The 19,999-nt window shown below is 41.6% G+C and overlaps 2 protein-coding genes across 2 annotated transcripts in view; one reads left to right on the forward strand and one right to left on the reverse strand.

Moving 5' to 3' along the window:
* LOC121821659 (immunoglobulin lambda-1 light chain-like) overlaps positions 1-19,999 on the forward strand; it is a 755,041-nt gene that overhangs the window by 192,362 nt on the left and 542,680 nt on the right. The gene's annotated exons all lie outside the window — the stretch shown is intronic.
* The window catches only part of LOC143268061 (uncharacterized), a 104,944-nt gene that overhangs the window by 72,942 nt on the left and 12,003 nt on the right, over positions 1-19,999 (reverse strand). The window contains exons 5-13 of the mRNA XM_076548524.1: positions 18,615-18,685; positions 17,923-17,947; positions 16,435-16,548; positions 13,148-13,218; positions 12,456-12,480; positions 10,968-11,081; positions 8,075-8,145; positions 7,383-7,407; positions 4,118-4,219 (exon numbers count right to left, since the gene is read on the reverse strand). Coding sequence (XP_076404639.1) covers positions 4,118-4,219; positions 7,383-7,407; positions 8,075-8,145; positions 10,968-11,081; positions 12,456-12,480; positions 13,148-13,218; positions 16,435-16,548; positions 17,923-17,947; positions 18,615-18,685 — 618 coding nt within the window. The remainder of the gene's footprint in view (positions 1-4,117; positions 4,220-7,382; positions 7,408-8,074; positions 8,146-10,967; positions 11,082-12,455; positions 12,481-13,147; positions 13,219-16,434; positions 16,549-17,922; positions 17,948-18,614; positions 18,686-19,999) is intronic.

The following is a 19,999-nucleotide window of genomic DNA, read 5'->3' on the forward strand; positions in this document are numbered from 1 at the left end:
TTTCTTACAGCACTCAGTGACACCACCATAGGGGTGGCACTGCCTACAGTGAGGTGGGCCCTCACATATCAATCATCAATGAAGAAAATGCACCACAGGCTTGCCTATGGGTGAATCTGGTGGCAGCATTTTCTGAATGGAAGTTTCCTCTTCCCAAATGACTCTGGTTTGTGACAAGTTAAAAAAAAAACCAAACAAAACAAAAAACAAAGACAGCACACCTGGATTTCAGGGAGAAGGGGATTCTGACCCCCGTTTTAATTTTTGAAACTATAATTCAGTTACAACATTTCTCCCTTCCCTTTTGGGGAAGGGAATTCAAATTAAGCAAAGTATAAGTAACCTGAAAATTCAAGATGCTAGGAATATGACCTTTCATGAAGTAAAAATCACATATAGACTACTCTACTTCCTAAAATCTTTTCTGTTAATATTAAGCTCCTTGTGGTCTGGCAGCTTTATTGGTGAAATTAAGGGTTAAGGCCAACAACTGAAATGCTATGTATATTAGAAGCAAGGAACTATATGAGAAAGCCACAGACGATCACAACTTTTGTGATTAGAATCTCAAGGATTTTACAATATGTTTGAAATACTTGACCTTATTGCAATAGTAATAGAAGTTGGTTATGAGACTGTTGCAGTAACGTAAAATGTATTTCAGGTAATTGTATCGTGTGTGTGTGTGTGTGTGTGTGTGTGTGTGTGTGTGTGTGTGTGTGTGTGTAAGTGCCTGACAATTAAAATATGAGAGCTAAAAGAGGGCATGGCATACCATGATGTATCACCCTTTCTCCTTTCTTTCAGACAGGGTCTCTCACAGATGCCGTAGATAGGATGACAGCTAGCACTAGAAATACTACGGTCTATTCACTCAACAGCATGGGATTACAAATATGAACAGTTCTGTTCAATTTTTTTGTATGTGTGTGAGCAGATTCAAGCTCAGATCTACTGCTTTTTCAGTAAGTATTCTTCTCATTGAGCCATTAATTACCTCAATGATAAATCTTATAAAGCTATTTGAAATGGCATGTTGATCTTGGTTGCAAATCTCTCAAACAGAACTCACCATATGGCCTGTAAGTGTGTAAATAATGATCAAATTTAAGATTTTATCATACTTCATATATATTTTGTGGAAATAAACCAAAACAGATAATGGCCTGTAAATTATGCATGTATGTTTTAATCTTAACTTCATAATATTTCTAGGCCATGTAGTATACATGTAAGCTTTGTACAGCTGGCACAAGTCTTTAAGGAAATTGCAAATACAACAAAAATAAGTAGGGACTTTTTTTCACAAGGTCAATGTCAAGGATACGCACCTTCATTTTACTTCATTTAGGGAAAGCTATAAGGAGAGAGATAACTCAGTGGGGTTTCTGTCCTCCCATGCAAAAGAGGCATTCTGTACAGGACAGGCTGCTTCCAGCCCAGTTACTAGTGGAGAGAGAGTGGAGTGTTGGGTCAAATTTCAGACAAGATACCTTCCTAATTTGTGTCATAGCACTGAGAGTTTCATGAGGGCCAATGTGATGACCACATGCCAGTCACTCCTTCACCTTCTTCCTTACAATCCCTAAGGTTTGGAACAACCTTTTCTGGGTTTATTGTTCTTCTAATATACAGTCTTGCCCTGTTTATGGGACTTCCTCTGGCTGACTGAGTCCAGCCTTTTCTTCTCTCTTCACATATCCATGCCATACAGCTAGGCATCAGGAGCCCTTTAGCTGTGCCTACCAGATCCAGGACTGAACCAGATAAACTACTAAGATTTGATATCTTTGCTCTCAATGGCCTTTCCTGTCCGGTGAGTTTGGTGAGGAAGAGATAATTAGAGATAATACAAAAGGCAAAGAACTATCTGGACTGAGTATGGGAGCATGCCAGAGGGTTAGGCTATATTCTGTGGACAGTGTGTTCTACTATACAGTGTCAGGCACTAAATAATTAGTGGAAAAGAACCTCCAAGACTCTAAGGATAGCCAGGCACAGAACGCAGAATGAACATGGCACCCAGGAAATAGGGAAATTTCTGGAGAAGGATAAAGGGCAAGAAACTGTAATGAGGGATATGAAGTGTGTGCGGCTAGAGGTGGGGTCATGGGGCTCTGTAGGACACGCTACTCACAAGCAGGAGACCCAGAGTATACAGTGAGTAACACAATGCAATAATTCTACAAACACTGCCTGTTATGGTGGAGCCAAACACAGCTAAAGAATGAGAGAATACAGGAGAAGCCAACACACTTGTGGGGATCAAGGGCCTCGAGCCTAATGAAGAGGCTCCAAGGAAGACACAGGAAACTCATTTCTGAGATTATGAACTCCTTCCCCTAAAGAAGACAAGTCAGGAAAGCCTATAACAAGTGAAAGATACAAATGGTGACAGCACAGAGGACAGACACAGCCCTGTGACCAGATAGGTGCCAAGATAGCCGATACCCAAGTGCCTATAGTCCTTTAGTCCTAGGAACTGAATGTTGAATGTTCTCAATATTGAAGGCTAAACCAAGAATTTCTGAAATGGGGCCAAGTGTGTGCTAGAGTTCAGGATCTAAGATGGACGTCAGACCTCTAATCTCCCTTGTCTCGGCCATCCTGTATGTCAGTCTGAGGTGAGGAACACTGCCTACAAAAGAGTTCAAGTCACCAGGTGGTAGGTGCACACCTATAATCCCAGCTCTCAGGAGGCAGAGGCAGGCAGATCTCCATGAATTCAAGGCCATTCTGGTCTACAAAGAAGTTCCAGGATAGTCATGGCAAATACACAGAGATCTTGAGAAACTAAAAAAAGAAAAAGAAATAAAAGAGCTAAAGTCATACACTGAGCCCTTACTCCCAGGACATTGTAGCCTTGGGGTTTTGACAGAACAAAAAGCCATTCTTGGGTCTCTTTAGCTACTCCACCCTGTGGGGTCCATGAAGTGCTGCTACAAGACCTGGGAGAAAAAGAGAGAGAACCTGTTTCTCGGGCATCATTGGGATCACACTATAAGACATTTACCTATGGGTTCTGGTAAGGAGAGAAAGTTGTTCCCTATAGATAAATTGGCCCTGATACAGGTTATACTCAAAAGTGAAAAACAACACTTCATAGGCTCCATGATGCTGAAACCCAGCTGTCAAACTGATGAGGTCTGTGTCCTCTGGGCATGCCCTTGGGGTTTATCTTGATTAGATTAAGTTAGATGAGAAGAGCTGTTCCCTATGGGTACGAGCATTCCCTTCGATGGGATTCTGGGCAGTATAAAAGTAAGAAAAGTCAGGAGAGTACATTCATTCATTTTTCTTTGCTTCTGGGCTCTGGTTGCAAGGTCAGTCTCCCTCAAGTTTCTGCCTCTACTGCTTCCCAATTATGGACTCCAAACTCAAACTATATGGCAAACTAAACCTTTCTTTGCCCACTGCCTCTGGGAAAGTAATCCTAACAAAATTTCCAAGGAGAGGTATAACAACATTCCAACGCTTGTGCATTGGGAGTGGCAGAGGAAGAACAGTCTATGTGTTCTTGGAAATACAGTCTTTAAATAACAGAACCAGGAGCAAAGCACCCTTAACCCTACCAGTGTTAACTATTATGCATTGGAAAGAGGAAAAGCACACAGGTTTCTGTGTCCTTGCTGATCTTTCCCACTCCCTTGGCCTCCCAAGTACAAGGTCTAAGATGACCATGCCTAGGGCTCTCTCCCAATGGACCTGACTAGAAATGCCTTTATCTAATTCAAATTTCATCCTCATTCTTGAGATTCTGGACATTAAACAGATCACTCTTGAGACTTTCCACATCTGCATCATCCATGTCTGGGACAAAGTGACTGAGAGGGTGGCTCAGTCATTCATGCCTACCCCAGGTGAAGCCATACTCATTCATAGGAAAGTCTCAGGTTTCCTATGGTTTACCACTACTTAATGAAAGGCAAAGGTTACCTTTAACCTTTAAACCTATTTATCCTATTTAAATTCTGTGGTTGTATTTCTACAGATAAGCTAGACAAATTAACAGTATCTACACACTAAAAACTACAGCAAAACATCTCTATAGATTTATAAATAGTGCATAGTATAAAGGGCATCTATTATACATAACTGAACATAATTCCCTCAGTACCTTCTGTTTTAATGTATGTTTCTTTGGAGGTACCGGACATAATCTGAGGTCCATCCGTATCAAGTGGGATCACGGTTGTTTTGATGGTCCTTTTCTTTAGTACTGCAGAAACAGGGAATGCAGTCACAACAGGGAAAGTTATGTCAGCTTCACATAGTTGAGTGTTTGTCACTTGATCTCCTTATTTATTTTCAGGTAAGTCACTGTAATTAGAATGGTGCTTCAGGAAGATCACTGTGTCAGTGTCCAATTAATTATGCATCACATGATGATGTAGATAAAGACTATTATGGTCACATGATGTAGGTAAAGTCTAAATTAGTGCAGATGTGACAATAGAGAAGGAAGAGCAATGTGACTATGTTACGTTGGTGTGGTGACTGATACGCAGCGTTCAAATCCCAGTTAGAGCATCATGACACAGTGAAATCTATGCAATCCCGCTGTGATCACATCTTTGCACCAGTGAACTAAAAATTCATAAGGACCCCCAGGAGTCTTATCGGTGTAAAAGATATGTTAAACCCTAAGGAAAAGCACATGGATTGTACAAGTGTTCTATGATGTTTGTGAAATGTAAAAACAATTCAATTAGACAAGAATGACTGAATCCTGAGCAAGTGTTTAGTGTGCTACACAACAGTGACCAGTGGTTGTTTAATTTCATTCTTTTCTTATCCGGGATATTTCACAGCTCATGCAGGACATATGGTATCACTTTAAGTAGGTTCAGAAGGTAAGCAGCTGTGTATTCCTCTAACTTTTTAACCTTGGGTACCATGTTAGGCATATCCATGATGCTCTGATCAAAGTCCCTGCCAGATATAAGCAAAGAGATAGATGCTGTGCCTTTGATCCCTGACTCCAATTATGTATTTCTTCCAAAATAAGTTGTAGAAGGTCTCTGAATTAGTAAACACAGCCTTTCTCCAACATCTTCATCCTACCAGGTACCTCTCAGCAAGTGACTCTGATCATCAAGGACCCACACTGAGAGGTGACTTATGCTTGTGCCTTCTGTGATGACTCAGAGTCTAAGTTATTCTAAATGAAATTGTCACATGAACGTTAGACCAAAAAAAAAAAACAGTTCCTTTAAATTGGCCAACCCTGTATAAACCCTCAACATGAACCGACAAGAAAAGGGGTCTAGTGCTTCATGGTGTAACTACTCTCGAGGTGCCAAGAGATAAGAGGAAGGCAGTGGCTGCACAAGGCATGGCAGTGCGTCTTATCTGCTCACTGTTCCCTCATCGTTTTTAATAAAATATGTGATTCTTTGAGATTTCCATAAAATGTATTTTGATCATATTCATCTCCACTCATCACCCTAACTCTCTTGATTCCATTCATATCTCTCCACTCCTTACCAGCTCTGTGCTCTTTTAGTCTCCCTAAGTAATTCACCAAGTTCAATTTGTGCTAATCACATACATATATATGGGCATGTGGCCAACCTCTGCAATTCAGTCAACCTGTTACTGGCAGAGTCAGCTTCTATACACTCTGCTTCCATCAACAGATCTTCTATTTCAGTTTATTATTTTTGTTTTTTCATTGATTATTTGTTATGTTTTGTTGATGAAAAAGGCCTCTAACCCAGGCTGGCCTAAAATTCACTATTTAGAAAAGGCTGGTCTTGAACTTATGACTTTCTTGAATCTACCACTCTAAATCAAAGATTACAGACTGTGTAATCCTGGGTACATTACATTGAGTACTTGGGATGAAACTCGGGTTTTTAGACACGATAGGCATGTACTAAGCCAATCACCATAAGAGTGCCACTTAACACATCAGCTCACTGGTGAGAGCCCGAGCATGTAGACACCACCAATGTGGATAGAATGATGCCCAGTGGCACTCTTCCCTGCTGCCTGTGTAAATGCACCAAGAGCAAAAATGGAATAGGCAACATGGAGTCTAACTACCCATGACAGGAAGTAGCCTTACTGCTCACTGTCCAGCTCTCCTTTACAAGTATATTGTTGGTTGCTCGCATAGGACCCATATAAGATCAAAGAGGTCAACACTGTGGTTTGTAGGGAAGAGAAGTTCAAAAACCTTTCTCACCCCTAACTAAGAAGCTATTGGTAATTTATGGCTTCTGTGTGAGGGAGGGAGAGATTAATTAAAGGTGTTGTCCCTGTAGCATTATCCCAGGTTCAGTGGATGCCCCTACATGTTTGCATATATGTTTAACATAAAATGGACTAGCAAGTTATTTTTTAAGGATAAAATTTGGAAAAATGTAAAAAGGGAGAGGATCTATGAACAGTAAGAGTTATAAGGGATGAATAAGATGAAATATGGTGCATAAATATATCAAAATTAATAAAATTATAATAATTAAAAAAATAAAATTTAAATGAATTGCTGGATTGATGATGCAGCACAGATCATTAAATGAATGATGACTGGAAATCTTAGTGCACACTGTCCTTAAATTTTGTGGCTCTTTGTGCCCATGCCAATATTGTCTAATCTGTTAATGCTTTTCTCCAAAACTTACAGGAATACATCAGATCTAAGATAAATCGACTTTGAACTATTCATCCCACTCTCCCCTGTACTTTAATTGTGGGCTTTGTCATCTTAAAAGGAGCACTGTGCTCCTCTACCATTCAAAGCAGTGACTGTCTGCTGCATGCCGAGTGACACTTCCTAGGACTTCCAACCACCACAGCCGTCACTGCAGTGTTTGGGATCCCGGTAGATCTGCCTTACTGCAGGCAGATGTAAGAAGACAGAGCTCTCCACAGGGATTACTGTGCCCTTGATGAGGTAAGAAGTGGCTCTTAAGATGCACAGCTAAGGAGCCTCATCACTACCTCTTGAGTTCTAGTTAACTCATTTATGAAGGAACACAAGCATGTAACTGACCCTGCATATCTGAGATGAGGTTTGAATACATTTTTGTAGTTACCTTGTATTCTGATTTTCAATGTACACATCTGTAACTGGAAATTGGGTTGTGAAAAAGGCATCCTACTTTTGGGGGGAAAACAGATTTAAACAAGAATCGAAGTACAATACCCTCAAATAACAAAGGATTACTATTGAACACAAGAACCATAGAAATATCCATGATTACTTACTTGCTGTGGCCCTTGCCTTTAAAAGAAACTAAGAAAAAAAATTTAACACAACAATTCTCAAATCATTAATATGTTACATCACAGTGGTGTATCACACAAAATACAACCAGTGTTTTCACAATTCCTACCTCAGGTGTGTCTTAGGAAAATGATCCCACAATACATACCACATTTATGTCTTATAGTCATCACCTGCAATCAATAGGAAAGAAAATATTTAATGTCATGATCATGCTGAGCAATGTCTACAAAGCTGTTTTGCCCACTAACATTGTGTGACTGAAATCAGGACATAGAAGAGTAGTAACAAAGAGACTATATTAATGGGTACATTATTCGATGATGTCACAGAGATCTGGGACTCTGTCCTTTGTGATACAAACTAGTACTGGGCATACTTTTTCTTATTCAGTGGCAGATCAGGTAAACCTATCTGGCCTATAGAGGGTTGCAAAACTTATATCACATACCATCTATAAAAACTTTTATGTTTCACTAAGGTATTTTTTGTTTCTAGACTATGGTTTACAAATAACTTGAGTATATGGTTGGAAGCTTAGTGTGTCCAGCTTGAGGATGTTCAGAGGATCTTTCAACCATGAGGACTGGTGTAAACTAGAGGCCCCCACCTTGGTGGGATCACTCATACAGCAGGACACAAAGTTGTGCCACATTGTGATGTATGCTGTCTTGATCAGGACCAAGTTGGTACAGTTCCATTCCCTCCTCTTCCTAAATAAGCTCTCTAATATCCGTGATGACTCAGATCAGTTTAATGAATGAAATGTGATACCCACTGAAGCACAAGGGGACCACCGAGGTAACCTTTCTACCTCAGAGAAATGAAAGTCCCTCTTACCCTCACAGTCGTCACTGGTCGGTGTTGCTTGTAGTGGGGTGAGGCCGCACTGGTGGTAGGTTCAGGGGACACTAGGGGAAAGGAAGCGACTCTCAGCTCACGGGACTTAGTATTATTACAGGGCATCTTTGCTTGATGTGAGTAAAAGCAACTGGACTTGGAACATCTTATTAAACCTAATGAACAATATGGTTGGGTTGTTGCAGGACTGTCTTCAAGGAAGAGAAATAAAGGCAGAGAGTAGCTCTGGAGAGAAATGAGGAGCAGATTTTTTTTGTTTGTAGGGAATGGTAATCTCAATCAGTGTAAAAGCATCTATTATGTGGTTTAATGATGAAATGAATCATTCAAAAATTTCTTTTTATACGTATTCTGTTTGAGAGGCTCAACAGCTGGCAGTGCATCCAGCAGAAGTGACCCTTCTGCACCTGGTTCTCTCAGTCAACCATGTAGGTTCCAGGCTCAAAGTATTGATCTCAGTCTTTACAACAAGTGCCTTTACTGCTAAGAACTCACTGGTCCCCTATAACAAATCTTATGATAAAAACCACAGAGTACAATCAGTCCCTGAGATGACTTTCAGGGTAGGGCAATGGCTACTCTCTTCAGCTTCAGGTGAGGTTTTTACCTATGTACCTGTAGTACAGGTCTGATCCACACTTTTATTAGGGACTCAACTGCCTTTCCAGGCATGTTTTTCTGAAAAGGGTCTTTTCTGCTCTCTACCAGTGATCTTTTCAGTCTCATGAGCTTTGTGAGAAACTGACATTTAGTGATTACAGAAAGACCTAGAACACCCGGGACTGAGAATAAGGACATGTCTGGGATTTAGGACCCATTGCATGGACAATGTGTTGCAGTACGGAGAACCCACAATAAGGTAACACAAAGAAGGAACCACATAAGCTTCTGTGGCAATTATGAAAGAGAAGTGGCTGGGGAAGGAGAGGGGCAGGAGATCATAAGAAGAGAGACAGAAAGGGAGCGACTAGAAGAGGAATCCTGTTTCTCTGTCACACACAGCTCAGAAGCAGGCACTACACACTGAATCCACAGTTATAGTCTATGATAGAGAGCAAAAAAAAAAATCTGCAGAATGAGAGAATCCTAGAGGAGCAGACATAGTTCTGATTAGCCTGGGCTGTGAGTCTACGGAAGAAGTGACAGGGAAGCCACTTAGAGAAGAGAGACTCCTTAGAGCATAATCTCATGTCCCCAGGAAAGAAGAGACAGGTCAGACCACGCCAAAGTGGGAGACTCAAGTACTGACAGCATAAGAAACAGACACACATTATGGTGCATAGAGAACTGATCCTCTCCTGTCCATACAATTTATTCTGAGAAACATGGGCAGTATTTTAGGGAAGCTCACAAACTCAGTCTCTGCATATTGGAGGCTGAGGCAAGGATGCCTCTAAGAGCACCAAAGATCATCCAGAGGGCAGATCCTTTCTCCCTATGTCATCCATTAATTTAAAGGATCAAAGAAGGATATCACCCTATAACCCTCCTTGACTCAAATTACACAGAATGCCAGTTAAAGTTAAGGAACATAGACCGCTCATGACACACATGAGGCTTCTATTTACCAGGACATCCCTAAGGTAAGAATGAGGCTAGTGTTGCTAGAGAAGCCTGCTAACTACTTAGCAGTCTGCAATGTCCTACAAGGAGGGACTAAATGGTCCACAGAGGACCTAGTAGGCACTACTACCAATGTCTCCAGGGAGCCGGGAAAAGGATCTGCTCATTCTTTACCACCAGGACCATTTTGTAAGTACTTCAAATGTATATTTGAATGCCCAGGAGTAGGTTGTCCCTCACCAGAGACTGGCTTTATCATAGATTGAAACCCCAAACTGATCACCACTGTTTATGGGCATGGTGATGGCAAATCTCAGGAGTCAACTGATAGGTCAGGGCTCTGGTGATGCCTCTATGGCATTATCTTGACAAGGTTAACTGAGGTAGCAAATGGTTCAGCTGTTAGTACATTACTCCTGGACTGAGATCCATGACTGTAGAAGGAGAAGGTGAGCTGAGCATAAAGAAACACTCCTTTTCTCTATTTCTGTTGCACTGGACCTCTGCCTCAGGCTCCTGTATCTATGGTTGCTCAGCAAATATGCACACCATACTCATGGTATCATGGGAAAACAAGCACTCCTTCTTTGGCATGTTTGGGTCATAGTATTTTATCACACAAACTGGGAAAGAACCTTATGCACAAATTCCATGGAGAGCTACTAAGTACAATGACAGGCTTGGACACTTGGTAGTGGTAAATGGGGATAAGCGCTAAGTGTTGAAAGACTGCCTTCAAATGACAGAGATGAACCCAAGAATATTACCCCTGACAAGGCTACCATGATGCCTTTGAAAAGGAAGAACACAGAAACCTCCTTCCATGACCTTGCCTCTGTTCTTTCCCATAAGCATAGGGTGTGACACACTACTCCAGAGACCCACTCCCCTTTGGTCAGACTAGAAATGCTGTTATCTGTTTCAAATTTTGTGCTCACTCTTGACAATTTTGACAATGACCATGCCAATCTTGAGCTTGTTTACATTCAGTTCATCTACATCACCGGTATGTGGGAGAAAGTAACAGAGAGGTTGCCTCACCTGTTCCTGCCTACACCAGGTGAAGGGACAGTGACAGAGACAAGATTGAGTTCACCTTTCCTCTGTTTCTTGTTACTCAATGTTTGCAAAAGGTGAATTTACATTACATTCTTAAATCGTGTGGTTGAATTTCAGCTGAGGAACTATGCAAGTCAACATTATCTACACAGGAAACTATGGTAATATCATCACCTTTCCCTCCTATCATACAATGATGATCCACAACTACCATATGTCACCCAATGAGATTAGTGCATTTCAACAGTACCTTCTCTTTCAGTAGATGGTACATGGCCGGAAGTGTCTGCCTGGACTTCCGGTACTTCAGCATCCTTGGGGGAAATCTTCCCTTTCCCAAAGAGTCTTCTTTTAATTCTGGAAACTGGCATGCATTAACAGTAGAGACAGTTATGTCAGTTTCATGGCAGAAAATAGAGGAAACCAGTCTGTTTTAGTACACTCCATGGCATGCCCATTCTCCAGGCACCATCATCAGAGTCACAGTGGTGTTTCAGGAGCATCACTGAGTGCACTGCACACTCCAGCATGCACCGCATTGGTGGTGTAGGCAAGTCCTAAATTCATGGCAGTGTGACAGTGTGTGTGTTTCCTTGCTGAATACATGTACCTAATGAGTGCTCACCTTCAAATCACAGGCACTGACCAACCCTGAGAGGAAAAACACATGGAGCAGAGTGTACCCAACCTTTAAAGATGTATTCCCACTGGATATGGAGTGCACTGCTTTCATAACAGTTCTCTGTAGGCAGAGGAGGTGAAGCTCTGTGATTTCTAGGCCAGTATGGTACATAAGTAGGTAGTTCCAGTATAGATAAGGACAAACTGTGAGTCCCTGAAACCCGCCCCCAAAAGCAATATATTCTCAGAGAATGAGGTAGAACACATCAACCTCCAGGTGGTGACTGCAGTTCTCAGTGCACATGTACTTAAACTGTGTTCCTCTTTGGGCCTATGCTTCTGTTGTCTACTCTGTTCATGCTATTCTCCAGATCCCAGAGAAACCCATTTTAGAAATATCCATCCTACTCCTCTGTATATTTTATTTAATTGTGAGACTCTGTCATCTTAAAAGGAGCACTGTGCTCCTCTACCATTCAAAGCAGTGACTGTCTGTTGCATGCTGAGTGACATTTCCTAGGACTTCCAACCACCACAGCCGTCACTGCAGTGTTTGGGATCCCGATCGATCTGCCTTACTGCAGACAGATGTAAGAGTACAGAGCTCTCCACGGGGATTACTGTGCCCTTGATGAGGTAAGAAGTGGCTCTTAAGATGCACAGCTAAGGAGCCTCATCACTACCTCTTGAGTTCTAGTTAACTCATTTATGAAGGAACACAAGCATGTAACTGACCCTGCATATCTGAGATGAGGTTTGAATACATTTTTGTAGTTACCTTGTATTCTGATTTTCAATGTACACATCTGTAACTGGAAATTGGGTTGTGAAAAAGGCATCCTACTTTTGGGGGGAAAACAGATTTAAACAAGAATCGAAGTACAATACCCTCAAATAACAAAGGATTACTATTGAACACAAGAACCATAGAAATATCCATGATTACTTACTTGCTGTGGCCCTTGCCTTTAAAAGAAACTAAGAAAAAAAATTTAACACAACAATTCTCAAATCATTAATATGTTACATCACAGTGGTGTATCACACAAAATACAACCAGTGTTTTCACAATTCCTACCTCAGGTGTGTCTTAGGAAAATGATCCCACAATACATACCACATCTATGTTTTTTGGTCTTCGCCTGCAATCAATAGGAAAGAAAATATTTAATGTCATGATCATGCTGAGCAATGTCTACAAAGCTGTTTTGCCCACTAACATCGTGTGACTGAAATCAGGACAGAGAAGAGTAGTAACAAAGAGACTATATTAATGGGTACATTATTCAATGATGTCACAGAGATCTGGGACTCTGTCCTTTGTGATACAAACTAGTACTGGGCATACTTTTTCTTATTCAATGGCAGATCAGGTAAACCTATCTGGCCTATAGAGGGTTGCAAAACTTACATCACATACCATCTATAAAAACTTTTATGTTTCACTAAGGTATATTTTGTTTCTAGACTATGGTTTACAAATAACTTGAGTATATGGTTGGAAGCTTAGTGTGTCCAGCTTGAGGATGTTCAGAGGATCTTTCAACCATGAGGACTGGTGTAAACTAGAGGCCCCCACCTTGGTGGGATCACTCATACAGCAGGACACAAAGTTGTGCCACATTGTGATGTATGCTGTCTTGATCAGGACCAAGTTGGTACAGTTCCATTCCCTCCTCTTCCTAAATAAGCTCTCTAATATCCGTGATGACTCAGATCAGTTTAATGAATGAAATGTGATACCCACTGAAGCACAAGGGGACCACCGAAGTAACCTTTCTACCTCAGAGAAAGGAAAGGCCCTCTTACCCTCACAGTCTTCACTGGTCGGTGTTGCTCGTAGTGGGGTGAGGCCGCACTGGTGGTAGGTTCAGGGGACACTAGGGGAAAGGAAGCGACTCTCAGCTCACAGGACTTAGTATTATTACAGGGCATCTTTGCTTGATGTGGATAAAACTGCATGGATTTAGTACATGGGTCTAAATATCATCAGACTTTTCTGTCTCCTCAGCAACACCTAAACATTCAGCAGTTGTTTTTGAAATAATTGCGTCCGAGGCTTTATAGTATTTACAAATGCTTGGCCGGTAGCTTAGGCTTATTAATAACTTTATCTTTCACTTATATTAACCCATATCTTATCTATAGTTAGCCACGTGGTGTGGTACCTTTTATCCCTACAGTATTCTCATCTTGCTTCCTCTGGGTCTCGCTGGGGACTCCTGACTCTGCCCTTCCTCTTCCCTGCATTCTCAGTTTGGTCGCCCTGCCTGGCTACTGGCCAATTAGCCTTTTATTAAATCAATTCAAGTGACAAATCTTTACAGTGTACAAGAGGATTCTTCCATGGCAACTAAATCTAATGGAAAATATGGTTGGGTTGTCGCTGGACTGTCTTCCCGGAAGACAAATTAAGGCCCCGTACAGGTCTGGAGAGAAATGAGGAACAGATATATTTTCCTTTCTAGGAAATCTGAATCTTAAGCAGTGTGAAAGAATAGTTGTATCATGTAAGGATTAAATAAATCTTTCAAAAAATTTCTTTTTACATTTATTATATTTGGGATGCTCAACAGCTGGCAGTGCATCCAGCAGAAGTGACCCTTCTGCACCTGGTTCTCTCAGTCAACCATGAAGGTTCCAGGCTCAAATTATTGATCTCAGTCTTTACCACATGTGCTTTTACTGCTACACACTCAAGAACCACAGAAAACTAACCTTATGATAAAAATCACAGAGTTCAATCAGTCTCTGAGATGATTTGAACACAGGATAGCTGCTACTCTCATCAACCTCAGCTGGCCATCAGGAGACTTTTATCTATATACATGTAATAAAGGTCTGATCCACACCCTTTCTAGAGAGTCAACTGACTTTCCAGACATATTTTTCTGAAAAAGGTTCTTTTCTGTTCTCTCCACTGATCTTTTCAATCTCATGAGCTTTGTGAGACAATAAATGATTACAGAAAGACCTGGAACACCCAGGACAAGATGAGAACATGTGTGGGAATTAGTCCACATTGCCTGGACAACGTGTTCCAGTACACAAAATAACCAATAAAGTAACTGGAAAAATGGACCACATAGGCCTCCAAGGTTTTCCAGACCAAGAAACATGGCAATAATGAAAGGGAAGTGGCTGGAGCGAGGGAGAGGGTGGCAAGAGGTAACAAGAACGGAGATGAAAGTCGGGGGGGCTAGAGGAGAATCTTGTCTCTCTGTCACACACAGGTCAGAAGAGGACAGTATGCATTGAACCTACAGATATAGTGCACAATAGGAAGTTAAAAAAAAAACTGCAGACTGAGAGAATCCAAGGGACGCAGACATAGTTCTGATGGGCCTGGGCTGTGAGCCTACTGAAGTAGAAAAAGTAAAGCCACGTAGAGAAGAGAGACTCCTTAGAGCATAAACTCATGTCCCCAGGAAAGAAGAGACAGGTCAGACATGCCAAGAGTGAGAGACTCGAGTAGTGACAGCACAGGGGACAGGCACCTCCTGCAGGTGTCTAGAGAGCTGACCCCCTCGGGTGTATAACCTGTATTATGAGGAACATGGGCAATATTTTAGGAAAACTCACAAACACAGTCTCTGCATATTGGAGGCTGAAGCAAGGATGTCTCTAAAAGCACCAAAGATCAACCAAAGGGCAGACCCTTTCTCATCCATTAAGTCAAAGGTTCCATGATAGATATCAGCCTGAAATCTCCCTTGACTGAAATCACCTAGCATGGCACTTAAAGTCAAGGAACATAGACTGGTAAAAGCTAAAGACATATATGAGGTCTTTACTTGTCAGGACATTGCCAGTGTTGCAATGAGGCCGTACAACAGAAGCCTGCTAGCTATTTAGCTGTCTAATCTTTGGTTGTCCTTTGAAGATGGACTAAATGATCAACAGAAGACCAAGAAAGCACTACTACAAATGTCCCAGGGGACCCAGGGACAGGATCTGCTCATTCAGTATCACCAGGACCACTTGGTAAGAAATTTATACACACATTTGAATGCACAGGGGCAAGTTGTCTCTCACCAGAGAGACTGGCTTTATCATAGACTGGAACCCCAAACTGTTTGTGGGCATTATGATGGCAAATCTCAGGAGTCAACTGATAGGTCAGGGCTCTGGTGATGCCTCTATGGCATTATCTTGACAAGGTTAACTGAGGTAGCAAATGGTTCAGCTGTTAGTACATTACTCCTGGACTGAGATCCATGACTGTAGAAGGAGAAGGTGAGCTGAGCATAAAGAAACACTCCTTTTCTCTATTTCTGTTGCACTGGACCTCTGCCTCAGGCTCCTGTATCTATGGTTGCTCAGCAAATATGCACACCATACTCATGGTATCATGGGAAAACAAGCACTCCTTCTTTGGCATGTTTGGGTCATAGTATTTTATCACACAAACTGGGAAAGAACCTTATGCACAAATTCCATGGAGAGCTACTAAGTACAATGACAGGCTTGGACACTTGGTAGTGGTAAATGGGGATAAGCGCTAAGTGTTGAAAGACTGCCTTCAAATGACAGAGATGAACCCAAGAATATTACCCCTGACAAGGCTACCATGATGCCTTTGAAAAGGAAGAACACAGAAACCTCCTTCCATGACCTTGCCTCTGTTCTTTCCCATAAGCATAGGGTGTGACACACTACTCCAGAGACCCACTCCCCTTTGGTCAGACTAGAAATGCTGTTATCTGTTTCAAATTTTGTGCTCACTCTTGACAATTTTGACAATGACCATGCCAATCTTGAGCTTGTTTACATTCAGTTCATCTACATCACCGGTATGTGGGAGAAAGTAACAGAGAGGTTGCCTCACCTGTTCCTGCCTACACCAGGTGAAGGGACAGTGACAGAGACAAGATTGAGTTCACCTTTCCTCTGTTTCTTGTTACTCAATGTTTGCAAAAGGTGAATTTACATTACATTCTTAAATCGTGTGGTTGAATTTCAGCTGAGGAACTATGCAAGTCAACATTATCTACACAGGAAACTATGGTAATATCATCACCTTTCCCTCCTATCATACAATGATGATCCACAACTACCATATGTCACCCAATGAGATTAGTGCATTTCAACAGTACCTTCTCTTTCAGTAGATGGTACATGGCCGGAAGTGTCTGCCTGGACTTCCGGTACTTCAGCATCCTTGGGGGAAATCTTCCCTTTCCCAAAGAGTCTTCTTTTAATTCTGGAAACTGGCATGCATTAACAGTAGAGACAGTTATGTCAGTTTCATGGCAGAAAATAGAGGAAACCAGTCTGTTTTAGTACACTCCATGGCATGCCCATTCTCCAGGCACCATCATCAGAGTCACAGTGGTGTTTCAGGAGCATCACTGAGTGCACTGCACACTCCAGCATGCACCGCATTGGTGGTGTAGGCAAGTCCTAAATTCATGGCAGTGTGACAGTGTGTGTGTTTCCTTGCTGAATACATGTACCTAATGAGTGCTCACCTTCAAATCACAGGCACTGACCAACCCTGAGAGGAAAAACACATGGAGCAGAGTGTACCCAACCTTTAAAGATGTATTCCCACTGGATATGGAGTGCACTGCTTTCATAACAGTTCTCTGTAGGCAGAGGAGGTGAAGCTCTGTGATTTCTAGGCCAGTATGGTACATAAGTAGGTAGTTCCAGTATAGATAAGGACAAACTGTGAGTCCCTGAAACCCGCCCCCAAAAGCAATATATTCTCAGAGAATGAGGTAGAACACATCAACCTCCAGGTGGTGACTGCAGTTCTCAGTGCACATGTACTTAAACTGTGTTCCTCTTTGGGCCTATGCTTCTGTTGTCTACTCTGTTCATGCTATTCTCCAGATCCCAGAGAAACCCATTTTAGAAATATCCATCCTACTCCTCTGTATATTTTATTTAATTGTGAGACTCTGTCATCTTAAAAGGAGCACTGTGCTCCTCTACCATTCAAAGCAGTGACTGTCTGTTGCATGCTGAGTGACATTTCCTAGGACTTCCAACCACCACAGCCGTCACTGCAGTGTTTGGGATCCCGATCGATCTGCCTTACTGCAGACAGATGTAAGAGTACAGAGCTCTCCACGGGGATTACTGTGCCCTTGATGAGGTAAGAAGTGGCTCTTAAGATGCACAGCTAAGGAGCCTCATCACTACCTCTTGAGTTCTAGTTAACTCATTTATGAAGGAACACAAGCATGTAACTGACCCTGCATATCTGAGATGAGGTTTGAATACATTTTTGTAGTTACCTTGTATTCTGATTTTCAATGTACACATCTGTAACTGGAAATTGGGTTGTGAAAAAGGCATCCTACTTTTGGGGGGAAAACAGATTTAAACAAGAATCGAAGTACAATACCCTCAAATAACAAAGGATTACTATTGAACACAAGAACCATAGAAATATCCATGATTACTTACTTGCTGTGGCCCTTGCCTTTAAAAGAAACTAAGAAAAAAAATTTAACACAACAATTCTCAAATCATTAATATGTTACATCACAGTGGTGTATCACACAAAATACAACCAGTGTTTTCACAATTCCTACCTCAGGTGTGTCTTAGGAAAATGATCCCACAATACATACCACATCTATGTTTTTTGGTCTTCGCCTGCAATCAATAGGAAAGAAAATATTTAATGTCATGATCATGCTGAGCAATGTCTACAAAGCTGTTTTGCCCACTAACATCGTGTGACTGAAATCAGGACAGAGAAGAGTAGTAACAAAGAGACTATATTAATGGGTACATTATTCAATGATGTCACAGAGATCTGGGACTCTGTCCTTTGTGATACAAACTAGTACTGGGCATACTTTTTCTTATTCAATGGCAGATCAGGTAAACCTATCTGGCCTATAGAGGGTTGCAAAACTTACATCACATACCATCTATAAAAACTTTTATGTTTCACTAAGGTATATTTTGTTTCTAGACTATGGTTTACAAATAACTTGAGTATATGGTTGGAAGCTTAGTGTGTCCAGCTTGAGGATGTTCAGAGGATCTTTCAACCATGAGGACTGGTGTAAACTAGAGGCCCCCACCTTGGTGGGATCACTCATACAGCAGGACACAAAGTTGTGCCACATTGTGATGTATGCTGTCTTGATCAGGACCAAGTTGGTACAGTTCCATTCCCTCCTCTTCCTAAATAAGCTCTCTAATATCCGTGATGACTCAGATCAGTTTAATGAATGAAATGTGATACCCACTGAAGCACAAGGGGACCACCGAAGTAACCTTTCTACCTCAGAGAAAGGAAAGGCCCTCTTACCCTCACAGTCTTCACTGGTCGGTGTTTCTTGTAGCGGGGTGAGGCCGCACTGGTGGTAGGTTCAGGGGACACTAGGGGAAAGGAAGCGACTCTCAGCTCACAGGACTTAGTATTATTACAGGGCATCTTTGCTTGATGTGGATAAAACTGCATGGATTTAGTACATGGGTCTAAATATCATCAGACTTTTCTGTCCCCTCAGCAACACCTAAACATTCAGCAGTTGTTTTTGAAATAATTGCGTCCGAGGCTTTATAGTATTTACAAATGCTTGGCCGGTAGCTTAGGCTTATTAATAACTTTATCTTTCACTTATATTAACCCATATCTTATCTATAGTTAGCCACGTGGTGTGGTACCTTTTATCCCTACAGTATTCTCATCTTGCTTCCTCTGGGTCTCGCTGGGGACTCCTGACTCTGCCCTTCCTCTTCCCTGCATTCTCAGTTTGGTCACCCTGCCTGGCTACTGGCCAATTAGCCTTTTATTAAATCAATTCAAGTGACAAATCTTTACAGTGTACAAGAGGATTCTTCCATGGCAACTAAATCTAATGGAAAATATGGTTGGGTTGTCGCTGGACTGTCTTCCCGGAAGACAAATTAAGGCCCCGTACAGGTCTGGAGAGAAATGAGGAACAGATATATTTTCCTTTCTAGGAAATCTGAATCTTAAGCAGTGTGAAAGAATAGTTGTATCATGTAAGGATTAAATAAATCTTTCAAAAAATTTCTTTTTACATTTATTATATTTGGGATGCTCAACAGCTGGCAGTGCATCCAGCAGAAGTGACCCTTCTGCACCTGGTTCTCTCAGTCAACCATGAAGGTTCCAGGCTCAAATTATTGATCTCAGTCTTTACCACATGTGCTTTTACTGCTACACACTCAAGAACCACAGAAAACTAACCTTATGATAAAAATCACAGAGTTCAATCAGTCTCTGAGATGATTTGAACACAGGATAGCTGCTACTCTCATCAACCTCAGCTGGCCATCAGGAGACTTTTATCTATATACATGTAATAAAGGTCTGATCCACACCCTTTCTAGAGAGTCAACTGACTTTCCAGACATATTTTTCTGAAAAAGGTTCTTTTCTGTTCTCTCCACTGATCTTTTCAATCTCATGAGCTTTGTGAGACAATAAATGATTACAGAAAGACCTGGAACACCCAGGACAAGATGAGAACATGTGTGGGAATTAGTCCACATTGCCTGGACAACGTGTTCCAGTACACAAAATAACCAATAAAGTAACTGGAAAAATGGACCACATAGGCCTCCAAGGTTTTCCAGACCAAGAAACATGGCAATAATGAAAGGGAAGTGGCTGGAGCGAGGGAGAGGGTGGCAAGAGGTAACAAGAACGGAGATGAAAGTCGG

The sequence above is a fragment of the Peromyscus maniculatus genome, chromosome 12, assembly GCF_049852395.1.
Source record: "Peromyscus maniculatus bairdii isolate BWxNUB_F1_BW_parent chromosome 12, HU_Pman_BW_mat_3.1, whole genome shotgun sequence".
In the NCBI taxonomy this organism is placed as follows: Eukaryota; Metazoa; Chordata; class Mammalia; order Rodentia; family Cricetidae; genus Peromyscus; species Peromyscus maniculatus.